This window comes from Myxine glutinosa, chromosome 1, assembly GCF_964187855.1.
Source record: "Myxine glutinosa chromosome 1, kmMyxGlut1.1, whole genome shotgun sequence".
NCBI classification, from domain to species: domain Eukaryota; kingdom Metazoa; phylum Chordata; class Myxini; order Myxiniformes; family Myxinidae; genus Myxine; species Myxine glutinosa.
Window position 1 is genome coordinate 351,794,958 of NC_136261.1, and position 21,092 is coordinate 351,816,049.

Here is a 21,092-nt window from a genome sequence, read left to right on the forward strand (position 1 = left end):
ACCCCTTCACATTTTGTTATGTTGCAGTCTTATGCTGAAATCGTTCTAAATTCATTTTTTCCCTCATCAATCTACACTCTATACCCCATAATGACAAAGAGAAAACAGGATTTTAGAAAGTTTTGCAAATTTATTAAAAAGAAAAAACTGAAATATCATATTGACACAAGTATTCAGACCCTTAACTCAGTACTTAGTTGAAGCACCTTTGGCAGCGATTACAGCCTCGAGTCTTCTTGGGTATGACGCGACAAGCTTTACACACCTGGATTTGGGGATTTTCTGCCATTCTTCTCTGCAGATCCTCTCAAGCTCTGTCAGGTTGGATGTGGACCGTTGGTGGACAGCCATTTTCAGGTCTCTCCAGAGATGTTTGATTGGGTTCAAGTCAAGGCTCAGGCTGGGCCACTCAAGGACCTTCACAGAGTTGTCCCTAAGCCACTCCTGCGTTGTCTTGGCTGTGTGCTTAGGGTCATTGTCCTGTTGGAAGGTGAACCTTCGGCCCATTCTGAGGTCTTGAGCGCTCTGTTTCAGGTTTTCATTAAGGATATCTCTATACTTTGCTCCGTTCATTGTTCCCTCAACCCTGACCAGTCCCCCAGTCCCTGCTGTTGAAAAACACCCCCACATCATGATGCTGCCACCACCATGCTTCACCGTTGGGATGGTATTCAGCAGGTGATGAGCGGTGCCTGGATTCCTCCAGACATGACGCTTAGAATTGAGGCAGACAAAGAGAGACAGACAAAGAGAGAGAGACAGACATATAGAGAGAGACACATAGAGAGAAACACGTAGAGAGAGACACAGAGAGAGGCAGAGATACTTAACAGAAAGAGAAACAAACAGAGAAACATAAACAGGAAGAAACAAATAGAAAGAGAAAGAGAAACAAATAGCAAGAGAAACAGAAACAGAAACAGAGAAAGAGAAACAGAAACAAAGTGTTACGTGTTACCTCCCCAAACTGCGGTTACGGTGCCTCTGTCTTGAGAGGGAACGCGGCAGAAAGATTTGTTATTTTGAGTGTTCTAATAAACCATGGTAAAACCACACCAATGCAATTGTGTAGAACAAAATAAGTAATTGCATTAAGAACTCTCACATACACAATAATAACACTCTTAAAGAAAGCACCATGAAAATGAACAATTCCTATGATGGGCCACTTATGCATCATTCCCCAATGCTCTCAAAGCAATAAACTCACGATACGCCAAACGTGAGTGGAATGTAACAATCCCAAAGTCCGTGCACAAATCCCCACGCTGGGTGAAGGTCGAAGTTGCACAGAACGGCAAGAACAACAGGCAGGTATCGGCATAGCTGCAGACAAAGAGTTATGAGGTGAGATGTCGGGCAGCTGGCAGCGCGGGGTAACGATCCCCCAAAACGTGAGTTCAATCCACGCCCCACGTGCACCAACGATTAAGCCGATATGGAAACCAACGGTGATCAACACGAAGAGGTCGATATGGGAATTAGCCGATGTGGAAACCTACGGCGACCCACACGAAGAGGTCGATATGGGAATTCCAACGACGAAGCACCAGGCGGACGGCCTCCTCGAGGAAAAATGGCGTATCGGCATGTAATGGAGGCGCTTGCTTTCCCACCAACAATAGTTCACGCTCGGTACCAAAACCTGAGACGCAAGTTTAATTGCAATCGTAATATGGGATGATGTCGCGGGCAATCCCTTTCCCGGGAAGCCTCAATTCATTCGCGACCAATATTGAGAAGTCAACTCGCAGCCTCGTTGCGACTCACGGCTGTCTACTTCCACAGCCAATTTTTCCCCCTTCCTCCTCTTCCGGTTTCTTTGCCGCATTTTTCTTTTTCCTCCACAAACATTTATTTTTACCTTTTACTTTCTTTTTACTAAAGTCATCTCCATTTCACACAGAAATATTAACAACAATATTACCTGAAACTAAAAATCCTACAAGTACAGTGCATTCAGAAAGTATTCAGACCCCTTCACTTTTTTCACATTTTGTTATGTTGCAGCCTTATGCTGAAATCGTTTAAATTCATTTTTTCCCTCATCCATCTACACTCAATACCCCATAATGACAAAGAGAAAACAGGATTTTAGAAAGTTTTGCAAATTTATTAAAAAGAAAAAACTGAAATATCACATTGACATAAGTATTCAGACCCTTAACTCAGTACTTAGTTGAAGCACCTTTGGCAGCGATTACAGCCTCGAGTCTTCTTGGGTATGACGTGCCAAGCTTTGCACACCTGGATTTGGGGATTTACTGCCATTCTTCTCTGCAGATCCTCTCAAGCTCTGTCAGGTTGGATGGGGACCGTTGGTGGACAGCCATTTTCAGGTCTCTCCAGAGATGTTTGATTGGGTTCAAGTCAGGGCTCTGGCTGGGCCACTCAAGGACCTTCACAGAGTTGTCCCTAAGCCACTCCTGCGTTGTCTTGGCTGTGTGCTTAGGGTCATTGTCCTGTTGGAAGGTGAACCTTCGGCCCAGTCTGAGGTCCTGAGTACTCTGTTTCAGGTTTTCATTAAGGATATCTCTGTACTTTGCTCCGTTCATTGTTCCCTCAACCCTGACCAGTCCCACAGTCCTTGCTGCTGAAAAACACCCCCGCAGCATGATGCTGCCACCACCATGCTTCACCGTTGGGATGGTATTGGGCAGGTGATGAGCGGTGCCTGGTTTCCTCCAGACATGACACTTACAATTGAGGCCAAACAGTTCAATCTTGGTTTCATCAGACCACAGAATCTTGTTTCTCACAGTCTGAGAGTCCTTTCGGTGCTTTTTTGGAAAATCCAAGCAGGCTTTCATGTGTTTTTCACTGAGGAGAGGCTTCCATCTGGCCACTCTGCCATAAAGCCCAGATCGGTGGAGTGTTGCAGTGATGGTTGTCCTTCTGGAAGTTTCACCCATCTCCACACAGGATCTCTGGAGCTCAGCCAGTGACCATCGGGTTCTTGGTCACCTCTCTTACCAAGGCCCTTCTCCCCCGATTGCTCAGTTTGGCCGGGCGGTACATCCCTCTCCTTGTGTTTCTATCCAGTGCTGGTTACTCCGATTATTTAGCGTTTGCTAAATAATATCCTTACCTTATTTCTCATCTTTGGGCAATATTAGCCTTAGCCTTAGCCTTAGCCTCATAACTCATTTCTCCTTTGTTGATAAAAAAAAACAAAAAAAAACCTTCCGATTCGTGAAGGAAAAAACTGACGCTGCCAAAAGTATGGCAGCTGCGGTCCATCTTTCGTTTTACAGCTGTTGGAACCCTAACGCGGAAAAATGGGTTTTTCTGTGTGCCTCCCGAAAGTGAGGTCAACGTGGAGGACCTTGTACTTGCAGCTGGTCGTATCATCAAAATCAACAAGGTAGTTAGTCGCTGCATTGCAAATGAATAAGCAATTGTTATTTTCGTTTTGGATGAGGCCGATGTTCCTCGAGTTTTGGAGCAAGGTTCAATTGTTTAGCCTGATTTATTTATTGTGACTTGGTTATTGTGATGTCGTCGCTGGATAGCCCCACGATCAAAATAATCATTTCTAATTGTCCACCTTTCGTCCCTGAGATATTAACTAAATAACTTTCCCATTATGGTTCGTTAGTTTCACGCATTTCAAAGATCCCGTTTTGATCACACAATAATGAGTTAAGAACATTGCAGCTCTTTCCGGTGTCAATGTTATATGCTCCTAAAAGACCCTCGGAAGGATTTGAAACTTGTGATTAAACTCAAACACAAGGGATTTGAATATTTGAAACAAAAATTTGAAGCAGTTCGATAAAAAGGGAAAAGGCACCTAAAGGTAGCAGATGGGAGCGACCAACCAATTATGAAACCTCTAGCTGGAAACTCTCAAACTGTCGCTCCAAATCCTCATTTCAATTTCTCTCCTCCTAGACCTGAGAAATCCTTCACTACTCAAAACCGATTTTCAGTCTTAGAGGACATCACAATGGATGATGCACTGTCCCTAATCGCTGAGCCTGGAATTATCAACATAGCAGCACCACAGTTGTCAACCATTAACCCGCCCCTAAAGCTACTCCTCCGACGTCATCCGTTCCCTCCATGGGCGAAACCCTGCCTGGAGGAATGGAAGGGTGTGATGAGGCTGACAACGAGTTGAATGATGACACAGCAATGGAGCCATCCCACATATATGACTATTAGTGAGTGTGGGAGCATAAAATAAGATTTTCCCCAAGTCTCCCCCGCTGATATTAAACTCTTTTTTCAAAAGATACATTTCGTAAAATAAATGTCGTCATTCCAACCTTTTCCCCAGAATTACCACAATTCATACAAACTGCTAAGATGATCATCAAACGCCCGGATGATTCCAACTTCAGCCATTCCCAACGCCACCGGTTAAAGAAATGCGTGCAAAAAGCTAAGAGTGAATTGCTATCAAAATAATGCATTATATACTACATTATGGTCCTTTATATACATCCATTTTATGAGCTTCAAAATCTGTAGTATAAACATCAATGGAGGATGCAGCACTATCCGTAAAATTCAAGTACAAGACCTTTTATTAAATAAAAAAGTTGACATAGCCCTTCTACAGGAAACCCATGCAAATGACAGCTGTGTTGCAGAATGTTCTAAACTTTTCCCTGGTGCTTCCTTCTTTAGCCACAAGCAAATCCATGGAAAATATTCTCTGCTTATTTCAATTTCTGAAAAGCCAGCGCAGAGTGCATTTCCATGGTTTAAAATGAAATATATGCACAACCTCGATTCCCCAACCAAATTTTTATTTAACCCTCATAAGGAAACTGTGTCTCCGCAGATAACGCAGTTGCTTCATAACGGGAAACTCCTTTGTAAGGACACTCCAATTAGGTACGCTGCTCGGGATCATTTTAACCAATTGCTTGCTCGTCATAACATAAATCCAGATGCTGTATATGAACTTGTTTCCTCCCTCCCAACCTTGGCAGAGGAACGGAAACAACAGATAGAAACCCCCCTTTCCATGTGTGAACTTACTGCTGCCCTCAATACCCTGGAACATGACAAAACCCCTGGACTTGATGGGCTGAAAAGTGAATTTTTTCAGCCCTTCTGGGACTTTCTTGGACCCCACCTATTACCGGTCTTCAATGAAAGTTTAATGGATGGGCAACTACCATGGAGCTTTCGGAGAGCAGTCACTTCTGTAATTCCCAAAAAAGGAGAAAGCTCTAGGAGAGAGAGCACCAGTCTTTTTGTATTCCTGGACGTACTATTTTTGATAATATATATTTTTTATCCGTGACACTAGTTGGTTTTGTAATCATTTTAATAAGAATGTAGGCCTGGTTTTTATTGACCAAGGAAAAGCCTTTGACTGTATCGATCACACCGATCTTTTTAGAATCTTAGAAAGCTTTGGCTTTGGTCCTATTGTTCTCTCGTACATTAAACCTATATTGTTATACTGTAACTTTGTTGTTATACTATTGTTATACTATACTATAGTATACTATTGTTATTGTTATACTATACTATTATACTATACTATAGTTGTTATACTATTGTTATACTATTGTTATACTGTAACATATCTAGTGTTATCAAAGTCAACCAAGTGCTATGCTCTCCCATTGCCATACAATGCGGTGTGCGACAAGGTTTCACTTCATCTGGACTTCTGTACTCTCTCGCCATTGAAACTCTTATATTTCAATTACGTAACTCACCTTTCCGGTTTTACTAGATCTATCCTCCTGCACCACATAAAATCTCTGCTTAAGCGGCTGATATCTGTATTTTTTGAATAGCAATGCTAACGCTATTGCAATGACTATCACTGGGGACATATTATCAGGCTTGCTATGGCCAGGTGAACTGGGAAAAAAGTAATGCCCTTTGGACCGGGCCTGGAGCCTGTGCACCAATAAATCTTACCAGGAGGATTGAACTGGCACCAAAATGGGGTTAAACACCTTGGAGTTTTTCTGAGCAATCACAACTTCGAGCTGCAGAACTGGGCAAGACTATTAGACCAGGTGACACACAAAACTAACCCACTGGAAAGGACTCCTTTGTCAACTCTCCTCCTGTGGAAGAACTCTAATAATGAATAACCTGATTGCCTCCATGCTGTGGCATAAGACGATGTGTTTACATCGTCCTGACAGCCTCTTAAGCATGCTCCAGAGAAACATAATTGACTTCTTCTGGAACAGGAAGCATTTGTTACAACCTGCGTGGAAAGCATGGAGCTCGCCCCTGCATGGAGCGAGGAAACAAGTTCAGATACAGCATCTGGATTTATGTTATGACGTGCAAGCAATTGGTTACAACCATTTTCACTTTACCTGCTGCTCACTAAAGGTGGACATGGTCTCATTGACATTCGTAGCTGAATTATGCATTTGCGGCTCTGTTTCATATCCCAATCCCTGTAATGTGACAAGGCCTTATAATGGAAACCCCTGGCCCACTGTCTGTTGCAGGATGTAGGCAGCTCGATTATTGCCGAGAACTCTTTGGGGTTCTCGCCTTCAACAGTGGGACCTTCAACACATTGATTTATCCCCACCTGCCTTCTACCAAGGGGCGATTAACACATGGTGAGCATTGTCCTTCTCCCGTGACATGGCGACTTACAACATGGAAATGTTCCTCGATGAGCCTTTAGTTTACAACCCCTTCCAGAGAAACAGCCTGAACGAAAGAGCGCTCATCCAACGCTTCGCTGATGCTTGTCTATTCTGGGTAAAATACCTCAAGACCAGGACTCTGAATCAGTGGCCTAGAGCTACTACACTGGCGGAAAGAACCGGAGTATGATCTGGAAGAACTGTCTCGCGTTTCCTTCAAGGAATACTGTCTACCTACTGCAGCACTCAACAGAGTATTGAACCTTCAGCTGATACAACTACTGAGACCATAAAGGGCCTCTTTCACAACTCCTTGTGTATTATTCAACAAAGGATCCTCGCCTGGCCGAGACAAGTTTAACAACCCTTCATTTCTCTCACCTCTTTTTCAAAAAAAGATTAGTACAATGCCTGCATCAAAGTTTTACATGCAGTGGTACTATTGGAGTACCCGAGGATTCGATGACGAGAGATTCTATCTGCAATACCATCCACCAAACCCAACTGGCAAGGGTTTTATTCCTTGCCTACCCCAAAATATGTTGGAGATATTCAATGGAAATTAGTTCACTGGGCTCTACCATGTAATATTTTGCTGAACCGCTTTACTGCCTCTAACGCTAACCTTTGCCCTTTCTGTGCATCCATTGAAACGTTACCTCATGTACATATATATATATACCTCAAATCTGGACACCTGAAAATCCTCTTTAATCTCCACCGACAAATTTTTAGCAAACTTGACTTTCTGTTTAATCACAATGTTTTATCCTTTGTTTTACTGGCCTTTAACACAAACTACAAAGGCAAGTAGCCAAAATGTAATACCTCCAGTAATGTAGGTCAAATCCTTCACATTTATCCTTGCATTTCAAGCAAGGGACTCCAGCTCCATACTCGTGCGATATGGTCACCTGTGCATAGGTACAAGAAAAGAGCAAGACAAAAAATCTAGCTATCACAATTCTGCAGTAAGAGCATATGTGACTGGCTCTGGAAAAAGGAGACACTTGGGGGAATTTCTCTCTTAGCGAGAAAAAGCCGAAGAGAGTCAAAATATGACCACAGGGACCAAATTGAGATTTTTATATGGATAGAAAGAGTAACTTCTCTAGATTATTATGCACCAAAACATTTTTCCAAGAAACAACAGAAAAGTTGTGAAATTCGACGAACAATCTAAAATGTCATTCTCAAAATGTGCTCAGAAAGTCACGATTCCTCGGTCAAAAATACACGAAGATCGCGAAATTTCGATGTTTTACTAAGAGCCATACATCGTAATTCGAAGGAGATCCCTGACATACATGTTTGGTATGAATGAAAAGCTCTACGTGCACACACATTCTTTGTGCATATTGTGAACTTTGAACCTAATTATCTCCATTGTTTAAATGAAAAACGAATGAATGATCGTTTTAAGGCCATTTTCCCCGCTAGAGCGGGGCTTAGCCTTGCGGGCCCCATGACAATCATGGTTCCCTGTTTGAGGCAATGTTTTTATGGCCAGATGCCCTTCCTGACGCCAACCCTTGGTCACGCTCTTACGATGCGCAGGGATACGGTGTACCTATTCTAAACCGGGGTACACACCGGGATCATTCATCCCAGCAAGCTGGTACTCAATTTGCTGACCTCAGAAGGATGACAGGCTGAGTCAACCCCCCTTGGTGTTAATTCAGCGATCGACCGGGATTCGAACCCAGGATCCTAGGATCCCAAGTCTGCACCCTAACCGCTAAGCCAACACCAGGTGTTTAAACGAATATATAATTGTCATTAAAATACCATAACTTCGTTAATGTTCATCCAATTAACATAATGTATATCAAACGAAAGAGAAAAGCATGGGGAATCAGATGATATCTCAATTTTGATTTTTGCCCCCAAGTGTCTGCTTTTGCCAGAGCCAGTCACATATATTAGTCAGCAATGCCACCACATAGAAGGTGTAATATACATGTCTGAACAAGAGGGAGCATTGCTTTGCAATAAATGTCCCCTACCGGTAATATGTGATATTTTCTAAGACCAAAAATGGCATACCTCCGTGGAAAATTGGTGAAAAGTCCCGAAACCCAAACTTGTTCTGTAACTTGTCATAATCAAGCCATGTACCAAGTTTCTGTTAAATATGTTAAATGGTATGGGAAAATGTCTAGAAAACCACAAGTGGGATGGACGGATGGACAGATAGAAAGAGAGCAAACCCATAGGGTAGGGGACTAATAGTTAGTTGGCGTTATGTCTGGCCTTGCGATCTGCCTTGATGCAGTCCATCCACCTTTTGGTGGCCTTCCTCTTGGTCAGGTGTCATTTAGTCTTCCTGCGATGAGGATTTTTGGAAGTCTGTTCTGGGGAATCCTTTGAATGTGCCCAAAAAATAAAAGCCTTCTTTGTGTTATATTCTCTGTTATTGTGTGTTTTACTCCAAGGGTTTCCCTTATTATAGTATTCCTTATTTTGTTCAGCCCAATTACTCCCATTATTTTTCTGAGACGTACCATTTCAAAAACAAGGCGTCGATGTTCTTCTTCTTGCTTTAATGTCCAGGTTTCTGACCCATACATCAAGATTGTGCGAATCAGGACTCTATACAGTTCAACTTTGGTGTCACGTTTGATGTCTTTTTGTCGTCCAAATACGTTGCAGCCGCTAAAATGCTCCCGTCGCTTACCCAATTCTACATTTGATGTCTTTGATGCATCTTCCATCCTGTGATATGGTACCCCCCAAATAAGTAAATTCCCAAGCTTGTTTTAAAACGGTGCCGTTTATATTGATGTTAATTTGATTTGGATGGTGTCTACTGATGACGTGTGTCTATTTTTGTGACGTTGATCTTCATGCTCAGATCACTACTGCTGCTGTAAACACAATCTACGAGGATTTGCAGGTCTTCTGTCGTTTGTGTTAGCAAGATTATCTCCATCTGTGAATCGTAGGTTTGATATAACCGTTCCGTCCATAAAACAGCAATATAAATCTTTGTTAATTTCCAGGTATTTTTATATTATTTGTCAGTGTGAATAATTATTGATCAACTGTCGATCTTCTTGGGCGAAATCCAGTTTCCGCTTCGTCAATTTCTTCATCATTCTTCTTTGAATAATAGTTAAGATTTTCCCTGTGTGACTCAGAAAGCTTATGCCTCTGTAGTTCTCAGTTTAACTTGTCCTTGTTTTTGTCTATGGGGGTAATGATGGCTTTACCCCAGTCATCTGGAAATACTTCACTCTTCCAAACCAACTTGCACAAATGGTAGATTATGTCAATACCTGTTTCACCCGAAGCTTTTAGTTATTCAGCTGTGACACTATCACTATCATCGCCTAGTGCTTTTCCTTCAGTCAACCTCATTATTGCACTAGCAACCTCTCCTCGAAGAATTTCTGGTTCCTCGTTAGTAATCGGCATTGAGAGATGTTATTTATCGTCTCTTCATTTACAAAGTTTTGTTTGTTGTACAATTCTTCATAGATTTCCTTCCAGCGGTTTTTCTAACATCCTGTTGGTCTGGTCTGTCGGTACTTCCCTTTTCTTACTCTTTACATTCTGTTTTTTGACTTTCTGGTAATTTTCTTGATAGTCAAGTACACCTTTTTGGACTTGGTAGTTTGGTGTGCCTTCGTACATAGATATTTTAGCCACTTGTATTTACATCCTTTAACTTTCCATTTTATTTCTCTTTCAAGGAAGTTGTATCTCGACCGCATGTAAGAGTCTGCATTTTTTCCACCTTCTGCTCTGGAGCGCTCTTCACTTGGTGGTACGAATTATTCTTCACCTAGTCGTAGGATCGTACAACTGATCCAAGGTTTTGGTTATGCACTTTCTTCTTCCCCAGCATTTCTTTTGATTTGTCATTAAAAGCAGTCTTGATACCTTCCCATAATTTGTCAACATCAGGATTTTTCTTGTTGATCAAAGGAGCAAATCTGCTTTTAATTCCAATTTGGTAGTTTATTCTCGTTGTTTGATACTCAGCCTGTCATCCTTCATGTTAGGTAAAACTAAACATGGTAAAACTATTCCTGAGTACTAGTGGGGCAACTTAGCATAACAATTGTGCATTTTGTGAGGAAAGCACCAAATTTGGCACACTAGTAGACTATCCTATTATGAACGGATTTGGATATTGAGCCATCTCAAATTCAGCCCCTGATGGCTGTGGCAGCCATTTTCCAAAATGACACCTTCAGCTTGTTCCGACGAATTGCATCATCAATTGGCTTGGTCCTTTCCACCGGGCATTCTCTGGTGAAAGCCTGGAACTGCTCTTGGCCAATCTTCTTCACATTCCTGACAGTCTCAACTGCAGCAGGACCTGCAATTTCCTTTGTGTCAAGGACAACCAGATCCATGCTCTCTTCCTCAAAGGGGTTGCCAAGCTCTTCTATGACGCTGACAAGGGCGCGGACATCCTTGGCGAAAGAAGTCTGCACACTTGGTGTCTGGTCGTGATGACGTGTGTCCTCTCGCCTCCCCCAGTGTAGATGGCCATCTTGGAACTCTTCTATGGCCCTGGCAACTTCTGGCCCGGCAATCATCCAACGCCGCAGGGCACTTGGGTTATCAGTGAGGCCGACTGCTCCACCATCTCCTTTGATGCAGGCGTTATTCTGTTCATGCGCCTGGTCGATTGGGATCGAAGAGAACACCTTCTTCATCTTCTATACAGTGAAGTTGCCAGCCCTGAATTATGTGGCTACATCTGGGTGCTTCATTGGGAGTGCAACCATGTCCCTCAGGTGAACAGGGACCCACCTGGCATAGTGTGTGTGGTCTAAGGCATGGAACCATGGGACTAGTTCCGTCAGGGCATCAAGGTACATCGTGAATGAAGCCTGCCGCAGAGAACGCACGTAGACCAGTACCAACATCTCTAGTTCCAGCACAGTTGCCCAGTACTGAAAGTTGGGAATGTCTTCTCCTCTCTGGTGACACCCGTCTTCGAACTCAGGCAGGTCTTCTGCATCATCAGCATATGTCATACAGTGGCGTTCATACGCACGGTGTTGCAGGATGTGCAGTGCCGCTGCAGTGATTTGATGAGCTCTTCTTGTGCGGGTGACATGGGCAGCTCGCAGGAAGGAGTCGGCCGTCCCTGGCGTTGCAATCTCAGCTTGCAAATCTGCAAAATCTGCAAATCTTGCAAAAATCAAATCTCTGAATCTGAGATGGCCCAATATGCAGACCTTTTCATAATATGATAGTCTACTAGTGTGCCAAATTTGGTGCTTTCCTCACAAAATGCACAATTGTTATGCTATATTTAGCTTAGCTGCCGGACTATACCAGCTCACTGGTAATTCCTTGTGCGTCGCAACAGGCGACCAACAGGGTTGGCGGCAGGAAGAGCATCCGGCCATAAAACATTGCTTCAAAAAAAAATGGGACCACTGTGCCCAAAAAAGGCCAACCCCTGCTCTGCGGGGAAAAAATGGCCTCTCAAGGTGGTTGTTCTTGTTGTTTGATGGGCAAGTTTGAAAATGTCATACCGCTTTGGGTAGTTTGGTTTACGATAAAATTTCAGTTTGACATTTGCGGGCACTAATTGGTGCTCTAATATATCTGCACTTGGGAAACTTCTTGAATTTGTGATACAGCTCTTCCATTGGTTCTTTATCATAATGTAGTCAATCTTATTGCGAGTCCTTTGATCAGGCGATTCCCAGGTCCATTGTCTATTGAATTATTTTTTGCATAAAAATATTGTTGGATATACACTATGCAGCAAAGAAGGTAAGTAATTTCTCCCGTCTGACATTGTCATTACCACAACCATATTTCCCTGTAGTTTCTGTATAATTTGAGTTGTCACTGCCAACCATGGCATTTAGATCACCTATAATCATTAATATGTCCTTTTTCGGGACTTTGGTAATGTCACTTCACTGTGAGTCATAGAATTCATCTACACTTTCTTCCAGGACTGCAGAGTTGGGAGCATACACCTGGATGATGGTAATTTCTCCATTTTGCGTTTGTAATCTTCCTTGTATCAATCTTGGAGAAACAGGGTTGTATCCCAGGAGTGTTTTCTGCACGTGTTTGTTAAGGATCAGGGCAACTCCAGCTCTATGTAATGAAACTATTCCTGAACACAGAACATTATGGGCTTCTATGACGAATTCACCATCATCTGTCCAGTGGGTTTCAGCAATTCCCAGTATTTCCCATTTTAATTTCTGCTTCTGGTTTAGTAGTATTTCAAGGTTTCCTTGATGATGCAATGTCCCAACATTCCATGTGCCAATTCCTATCTTGGATTTGGTCATTAGTAGCACTCTTCTATCCTTGGGTATATCAGCTTAACACCTTCAATTTTGGTTTCCTTGTTGAGTTCTCCATTTGTGTTTGGAGCTGGAGCGTTAGATGCTCTATGCTCTGTAGGCCCCTCAGATGAGATGGCAGTTTTGTACAATTAGGCTCTCTAATTCTGGAGCTGTATCACTTTATCATTATGGTTCAGTTTCGCTTTGGCTGGGTCACTCAAAGGCTTTCACATTCTTGTTCTGAAGCCATTCCAGTGTTGATTTGGCTGTATGCTTCAGGTCATTATCCTGTTGGAACGTAAATATTCGCTTCAGTATAAGGTCTTTTGCACTCTGACGCAGGTTCTCCTCAAGGATTTGCCTGTATTTGGCTCCATTCATTGTTCCCTCTATCCTTACAAGTCTGCCACTGAAAAGCATCCCCATAGCATGATGCTGCCACCACCATGCTTCATGCTAGGGATGGTGTTAGATGGGTGATGAGCTGTGCTCGGTGTCCGTCAGATATGGCACTTTGCATTCAGGCCAAAGAGTTCCATTTTCGTCTCGTCAGATCACAAAATATTTTGTCTCATGTTCTCAGTCTTTCGCGTACCTTTTTGCAAACTCCAGGTGTGCTGTCATGTGTTTTTGTTTCTGGAGTGGCTTCTCAGGTGTGGCTTCCATCTAGCCACTCTCCCATAAAACCTAGATTTGTGAAGTGCTGTAGAGACTGTTGTCCTTCAGGGAGGTTCTCCCATTTCAGCCAAGGAACTCTGTAGTTCTGTCAGAGTGGTCATTGGGTTCTTGGTCACCTCCCAGACCAAAGTCCTTCTTGCCCGGTTGCTCAGTTTGGTCGGAGAGCCAACTCTAGGAAGAAATTGTACTCTAGAAATTGTTTTATACCCTTCTCCAGATCTATGCCTCTTCACAATTCTATCTTGCAGTGCTACTGACCACCTTCACCACCCGTGATGTACCAGACTTGTGAAAAAATGAAATTGGGCCCTATGGGGTCTAAGGGGGGTGGGAGTGGTGGGGGGGGGGGGGTGTAGGAAAAAGTGGGGAGTGTCCCTCCCATTCCGTTAATCACCCGTGATGGGTACATCACGTTTGTTCATGGCATAGGGAAATCAGGATTTGAGGGGGTGTGCGGGGGATTTGACCCCCTACAATAGGTATTTGCTCTCTTCTCCGAAACTACAGACAGTTCTGATAAAACCTGATCACAGCCTTCATCACCCATAACGTAAAAATGTTTGCTAACGGCATTATAAAAATTGGGGTCTCGTGGGGTCTACATCTAGAGGGTCTATTATTTTGTAAGAATTAAAAAAAAAAATTCCACTTTGACATTATGGGGTATTATGTGTAGATCAGTGACAAAAAATTTAAATTAATATATTTTAAATTCAGGCTGTAACACCAAAATGTGAAAAACGTCAAGGGGTGTAAATACTTTCTGAAGGCACTGTATGTAGACTTTCAGAAGGCATTTGATAAGGTACCACATAGGTGGTTATTAGCCAAGGTGAGAGCTTGTGGAGTGGCTGGTCAGGAAGCTAACTGGATGAGTAATAGGAAGCTAGGAGTGGCTGTGAGTGGTGTGTGGGAGATGTCTAGCTGGGAAGTTGTAAGTAGTGGGGTACGTCAGTGATCAGTACTGGGATCACTATTATTCATAACTTACATCAATGATTTGGATTGTGGCGTTAAGAGTCAGCTTTCTATATGTGGTGACGCCACAAAAGCTTGGAAGTAAGGCAGATATCAGAGAGGGTGGTGATCAGATTCAAGAAAGTTTACAAACGAAGAAGACTTACGAGAGCAATTTACCTATAATTCACTTCCTTTCAATAAAAAAAACCCACAAATATTTTTTCAATGCAAACAAAAACACGAATTGTGGTAATTGAAAATGTCAATTAATTATTTTTTTTTGTAAACATCCATAAGCAGCGGTGCAGTTCTTAGAACATTACGCATGTTGTTGGGTTGCATCATAGCATTTCAAGAGGCAGATTGACCCTGTGGTGGCCATCCTTTCTTTGTATTGGAAAAATAAGGCTTTACAGTTTTAAAACAGGGGTCTTTCAGTCAGAGAAAGATTCATGCATAGAATGGTCTCCAGGAAAGGTAGTGGTAGCAGTAGGCGTGGATAGGTTTAAATGGTGTCTGGATAGATATCTAGATGCATTGGAGATCATGTGGTATGGGGATACAGTGTTAGCTTCTGTGGCTGCGGATGGTAGGTAGATTTCCTTATGTGTGGATAGGTAATGACATTGGGGTCTGTTAGTGCAAGCATGATGGACCGAAAGGCCTACTGCGCAAAAGTTATTTGTGTGTGTGTGTGTTTGTGTGTGTTAGTGTGTGTGTGTCATTGTGTGTCAGTCTTTGTGTGTGCTAGCGTGTATGTGTGTCATTGTGTGTCAGTGTGTGTGTATGTGTCAGTGTATGTATGTGTGTGTATGTCAGTGTTTGTGTGTGTGTGTGTGTCAATGTGTGTGTGTCAGTGTGTGTGTGTGTGTCAGTGTGTGTGTGTGTGTGTCAGTGTGTGTGTGTGTGTCAGTGTGTGTGTGTGTGTCAGTGTGTGTGTGTGTGTGTCAGTGTGTTTGTGTCTGTGTGTGTGTATGTGTGTGTGTCAGTGTATGTATGTGTGTGTTTATGTCAGTGCTTGTGTATCAGTGTGTATGTGTCAGTGTGTGTATGTGTCAGTGTGTGTATGTGTCAGTGTGTGTCTGTGTTTGTGTGTCAGTGTGTGCATATGTGTCATTGTTTGTTAATGTGTGTGTGTGTGTGTGCATGTCATTGTGTGTCAGTGTTTGTGTGTGTGTTAATGTTTGTGTGTGTATGTATGTGTCAGTGTGTGTGTATGTGTCAGTGTGTGTGTATGTGTCAGTGTGTGTGTATGTGTCAGTGTGTGTGTATGTGTCAGTGTGTGTGTGTGTATGTGTCAGTGTGTGCATGTGTGTGTGTCAGTGTGTGTGTATGTGTCTGTGTGTGTATGTGTGTGTGGGTGTATGTGTGTGTGTGTCAGTGTGTGTGTGTGTGTGTGTGTCAGTGTGTGTGTGTGTGTGTGTGTGTGTGTGTGTGTGTGTGTGTGTGTGTGTGTGTGTGTGTGTCAGTGTGTGCATGTGTGTGTGTCAGTGTGTGCATGTGTGTGTGTCAGTGTGTGTGTATGTGTCTGTGTGTGTGTGTCAGTGTGTGTGTATGTGTCTGTGTGTGTGTATGTGTGTGTCAGTGTGTGTTTGTCAGTGTGTGCGTGTGTGTGTGGGGGGGAGGGGTCAGTGTGTTTGTGCTTGTCAGTGTGTGTGTATGTGTCAGTGTGTGTGTGTGTATGTGTCAGTATGTGTGTATGTGTCAGTGTGTGTGTGTATGTGTCAGTGTGTGTGTGTGTGTGTGTATATGTGTGTGTGTGTGTGTGTGTGTGTGTGTGTGTGTGTGTGTGTGTGTGTGTGTGTGTGTGTATATGTCAGTGTTTGTGTGTCAGTGTGTATGTGTCAGAGTGTGTATGCATCAGTGTGTCCATGTTTGTGTGTCAGTGTGTGTACATATGTGTGTGTGTGTGCTTGTCAGTGTGTGTGTATGTGTCGGTGTGTGTGTGTATGAGTCAGTGTGTGTGTATGTGTCAGTGTGTGTGTATGTGTCAGTGTGTGTGTATGTGTCAGTGTGCGTGTGTGCGCGTGTGTGTGTGTGTGTGTGTGTGTATGTCAGTGTGTATGTGTCAGTGTGTATGCATCAGTGTGTCCATGTTTGTGTGTCAGTGTGTGTGTGTGTGTGTGTGTGTGTGTGTGTGTGTGTGTGTGTGTGTGTGTGTGTGTGTGTGTGTGTGTGTACCACTCTGTTCATATCCCCAATCACTCACCCACAACAGTAAAGTTTATTCTATATTAATCTGATCGATTGAACTAGCGCAAGCTCGATGGGCCAAATTACGTCATCTTGTGTCAAAGTTCCTTATGGTTATATAACGTTTCATTTATTAAAACAAAATAAACAAACACTTTTTACCTCAAAATAAAAGATGAACACCATGTTGATGATCACTCCCAAGGAAACCTTTATGCGATGCTTAAAACACGTGGTTTGTCACAATAAGATTGTTATAAGAAGCCAAAGTGATGGTGTTGGTTTTGATACAATGTGCAGGTGCAGTATTTCGGCTGCACTCCCAGTGGAGGGGAAAGGTGAGGGCAATTGTGGAGGGTTGGTGATGGTCGTAGTGTTACTGTTAGTGGTGGTTTCACTGTTAGTCATAGTGTTACTGTAAGTAGTGGTGTTACTATTAGTAGTGGTGTTACTATTAGTAGTGGTGTTACTATTAGTAGTGGTGTTACTATTAGTAGTGGTGTTACTATTGGTAGTGGTGTTATGATTAGTAGTGGTGTTACGATTAGTAGTGGTGTTACTATTAGTAGTGGTGTTACTGTTATTCGTGGTGTTACTATTAGTAGTGGTGTTACTGTTATTCGTGGTGTTACTGTTAGTAGTGGTGTTACGATTAGTAGTGGTGTTACGATTAGTAGTGGTGTTACGATTAGTAGTGGTGTTACTATTAGTAGTGGTGTTACTATTAGTAGTGGTGTTACGATTAGTAGTGGTGTTACTATTAGTAGTGGTGTTACTATTAGTAGTGGTGTTACTATTAGTAGTGGTGTTACTATTAGTAGGGGTGTTACTATTAGTCGTGGTTTCACTGTTAGTAGTGCTGTTACTGTTAGTAGTGCTGTTACTGTTAGTAGTGCTGCTACTGTTAGTAGGGGTGTTACTATTAGTCGTGGTTTTACTGTTAGTAGTGCTGTTACTATTAGTAGGGGTGTTACTATTAGTCGTGGTTTTACTGTTAGTAGTGCTGTTACTATTAGTAGGGGTGTTACTATTAGTCGTGGTTTTACTGTTAGTAGTGCTGTTACTGTTAGTAGTGGTTTTACTGTTAGTAGTGGTGTTACTGTTAGTAGTGGTGTTACTGTTAGTAGTGGTGTTACTGTTAGTAGTGGTGTTACTGTTAGTAGTGGTGTTACTGTTAGTAGTGGTGTTACTGTTAGTAGTGGTGTTACTGTTAGTAGTGGTGTTACTGTTAGTAGTGGTGTTACTGTTAGTAGTGGTGTTACTGTTAGTAGTGGTGTTACTGTTAGTAGTGGTGTTACTGTTAGTAGTGGTGTTACTGTTAGTAGTGCTGTTACTTTTAAGGTGTTAGTAATGGTGTTAAGGAAAATATGCTCATAGTCATAATTGTGATTATTATTATCACAAGTTTGCCTTCTCCTTCCTCTCCAATAGTAATACTGTGAAGGCAGACATTAAATAAGTGCGTTCGTGTTGGTACTGGTAGTGAGTAGTGACGGAGAAACGACCATGATGAAGACTCCATAACATAAAATAAAGTTCTTCTTTTTGTGCTTTTTACCTTACTCATCCTGCTCTGCAGATCCATGCTCACAAAAAAGGCTCACAACGATCCCGATCAGAGGAACGATGTTATCCTTACGTACAAGTACTTCTTCCTTAAGTCCGCACACCTTCTGCTTGGCTGCGCCGCACTGTACACTGTACAGTGTACGTGTACGCCCTTCCCTTCCACTTTCATTCCGCCACGCCCACCCCTTTCTCTGCTTTACGCCACGCCCACCTACTGTCTGTGCTTTTCGCCACGCCCACCTCCGCCATGCGCTGTCTGCCACGCCCACTCGCTGTCTGCGCTTTCCGCCACGCCCACCTCCTGTCTGAACTTTTCGCCACGCCCACATATTTTTTGTGCTTGCCACCAGTCATCACCAACCCATCATGTTTTCCCTCTTTCTTTTTACGAACCACACAAAGAGCCAGCTACCTCTGGCGGCTAATTATTTGGTTACCTTATGAGGGTGGCTGCATTGCTCGACCTCAGGTATTATCAGGGCACGAATTTGGAATTTGACTCGGGTTCTGGCTGAATTGCTGGCCTTTATATTACTAGGGCATGCCCGTACGTGGGTGCAATGCCCGTACGTGGGTACGTGGGTACGTGGGTGCGAGGACGGTGACAATCCCCCCCCCCCTCTATTTACATGAAATGGTTTGGTTCATGAAATGTTTTGGTCCATTCGCAACGCCAAAGCGAACGGCGAACGCTTTACATGAAATGGTTTGGTTCATGAAATGTTTTGGTCCATTCGCAACGCCAAAGCGAACGGCGAACGGCTTGCGAGTACAGTGACAATCCCCCCCCCCCCCCCTCTATTTACATGAAATGGTTTTAATTAGTTTTAAAACATAGTTTAACGCCAACATAGCGGCAACATAGTTTGCCAACGTGAAATAAATGAATACGCTCTCAAATGTGCCAAAAAAAACAAAAAACGCTACCCGTACGCTCTACCCCGCCCGTACGCCCGTAAACAAAAAAAACAACGCTCTTCGCTTCCGCCCTTCGCTCTGACTGAATTGGGAGAAATAATGCGCATAAGAAATCGAGAAATTATTATTTTCTCCGGAAGAAATCGAATTACGTACCGTAATGGCGCACGCGCTGGGCTCAGCATCAGCTCGCTCTCACATCGGCCACGCCTACGCAATAACGCGTTCTGTGATTGGATGCCGGAAGTGCAGTCCTCACTGTCCGGAAGGTCGTATATCGCAGTTACGATGAATCGCAAATTCGTTTTTATTAGTTTTAAAACATAGTTTAACGCCAACATAGCGCCAACATAGTTTGCAAACGTGAAATAAATGAATACGCTCTCAAATGTGCCATCCGAGGCAGAGTGTGTCCGCCACGTTCGGCACACGCGATAGCTCGCTGCTCTCTGATTGGTTGAATCGTTTTTTGGACATAGCTCGGTAAGTAATTGTCCGATTAATATGAAACCTTGAAAAGGCACATCCTCGGGTCCCCAGCAATATACCTGGCAAGTTTAAAGTATATCGGACCCGTGGTTGTCGAGAAACAGCGGTCACAGACAAACAAACAAACAAACGTACAAACAAACAAACACACAGAGATTACTGGAATTATAGATAGACTAGGGCATGCCCGTACTATATATAAGCTAGGACGTGCCCGTACGTGGGTGCCCGTTCCTTGCCAAAAAAAAAAATAATAATAATTTGTGTAGGGGTGTGTGTGTGTAAACATCCTAGGGCGTGCCCGTACGTGGGTGCAAAAAAACATGCGTGCAAACAACAACAACAAAAAAAAAAACTTTGAAACCACGTGGCAGTAACGACCACAGAACCCCCCCCCCCTCTATTTACATGAATGGTTTGGTCCATTCGCAACGACCACAGAACCCCCACCCCCCTCTATTTACATGCAATGGTTTGGTCCATTCGCAACGCCAAAGCGAACGGCGAACGGCTAAATCGCCATAGCTCGGTAAGTACTTGTCCGATTAATTTCAAACCTTGAAAAGGCACATCCTCGGGTCCCCAGCAATATACCTGGCAAGTTTAAAGTATATCGGACCCGTGGTTGTCGAGAAACAGCGGTCACAGACAAACAAACAAACGTACAAACGTACAAACGTACAAACAAACACACAGAGATTACTGGAATTATAGATAGATAATTAACTAGCTGGAGCACTCAGCGTTGCTTGGTGTCAATTTGTTTATGTTTTTTTCTATTTTTTGTGGGTGCCGAAAACACTTCCCTACAACTACTAAGGAAAATTTATATTTAATATTAAAATAACACACACACAAACGAATTTGGGATAATTTAATATAACCTTTCACATCATGACAAAGGCTCAAGCACTATAGAGCAATAAATTTAAAAAATGTTGAACTCTTTTTTTTTCGAAATTAAAAAATAATTTTGCCTAAAACACTCTCCAGCACTCACTGATGAAGCTCTGAAAGTTTGACTAAGATCTATTTCTTCCTCGAAAGACAGCGTGGGATCTCAAACATCCACCAGGTAATACTCGCAGACGGGTCCCCATGTTGAACATTTTCACACTCATCGGAGGGACTGCGATGCTGCAAAACTCAGGACGCATCAACATTATGTGTAGTTTTGGAGAAGAGAGCAAATACGTATTTTGGGGGGGTCTAAAACCCCCCAGTACACCACCATAATGAGCGTAGATTTTGAATTTGTTTTGAAAGCCATTAAGTAGACGTATTGTCTGATGTATATTCCAAGTTTCAGATAGTTTCAATGTATAGCCTTTGAGATATGAGCTCCAACACATTTTGGGCGGACTGACGGATGGACAGTCACCAACGTGAATTTGAGGGTTTTCTCAATAAAACTCAA

At 42.9% G+C, this 21,092-nt stretch overlaps 1 protein-coding gene across 1 annotated transcript in view; it reads right to left on the minus strand.

Annotated features, from left to right (window-relative positions):
• LOC137419107 (testin) overlaps window positions 1–18,461 on the minus strand; it is a 65,440-nt gene extending 46,979 nt beyond the window's left edge. The window contains exons 1-2 of the mRNA XM_078769912.1: window positions 18,258–18,461; window positions 7,419–7,504 (exon numbers count right to left, since the gene is read on the minus strand). Coding sequence (XP_078626038.1) covers window positions 7,419–7,504; window positions 18,258–18,284 — 113 coding nt within the window. The 5' untranslated portion in view covers window positions 18,285–18,461. The remainder of the gene's footprint in view (window positions 1–7,418; window positions 7,505–18,257) is intronic.
• Window positions 18,462–21,092: the final 2,631 nt, after the last annotated feature.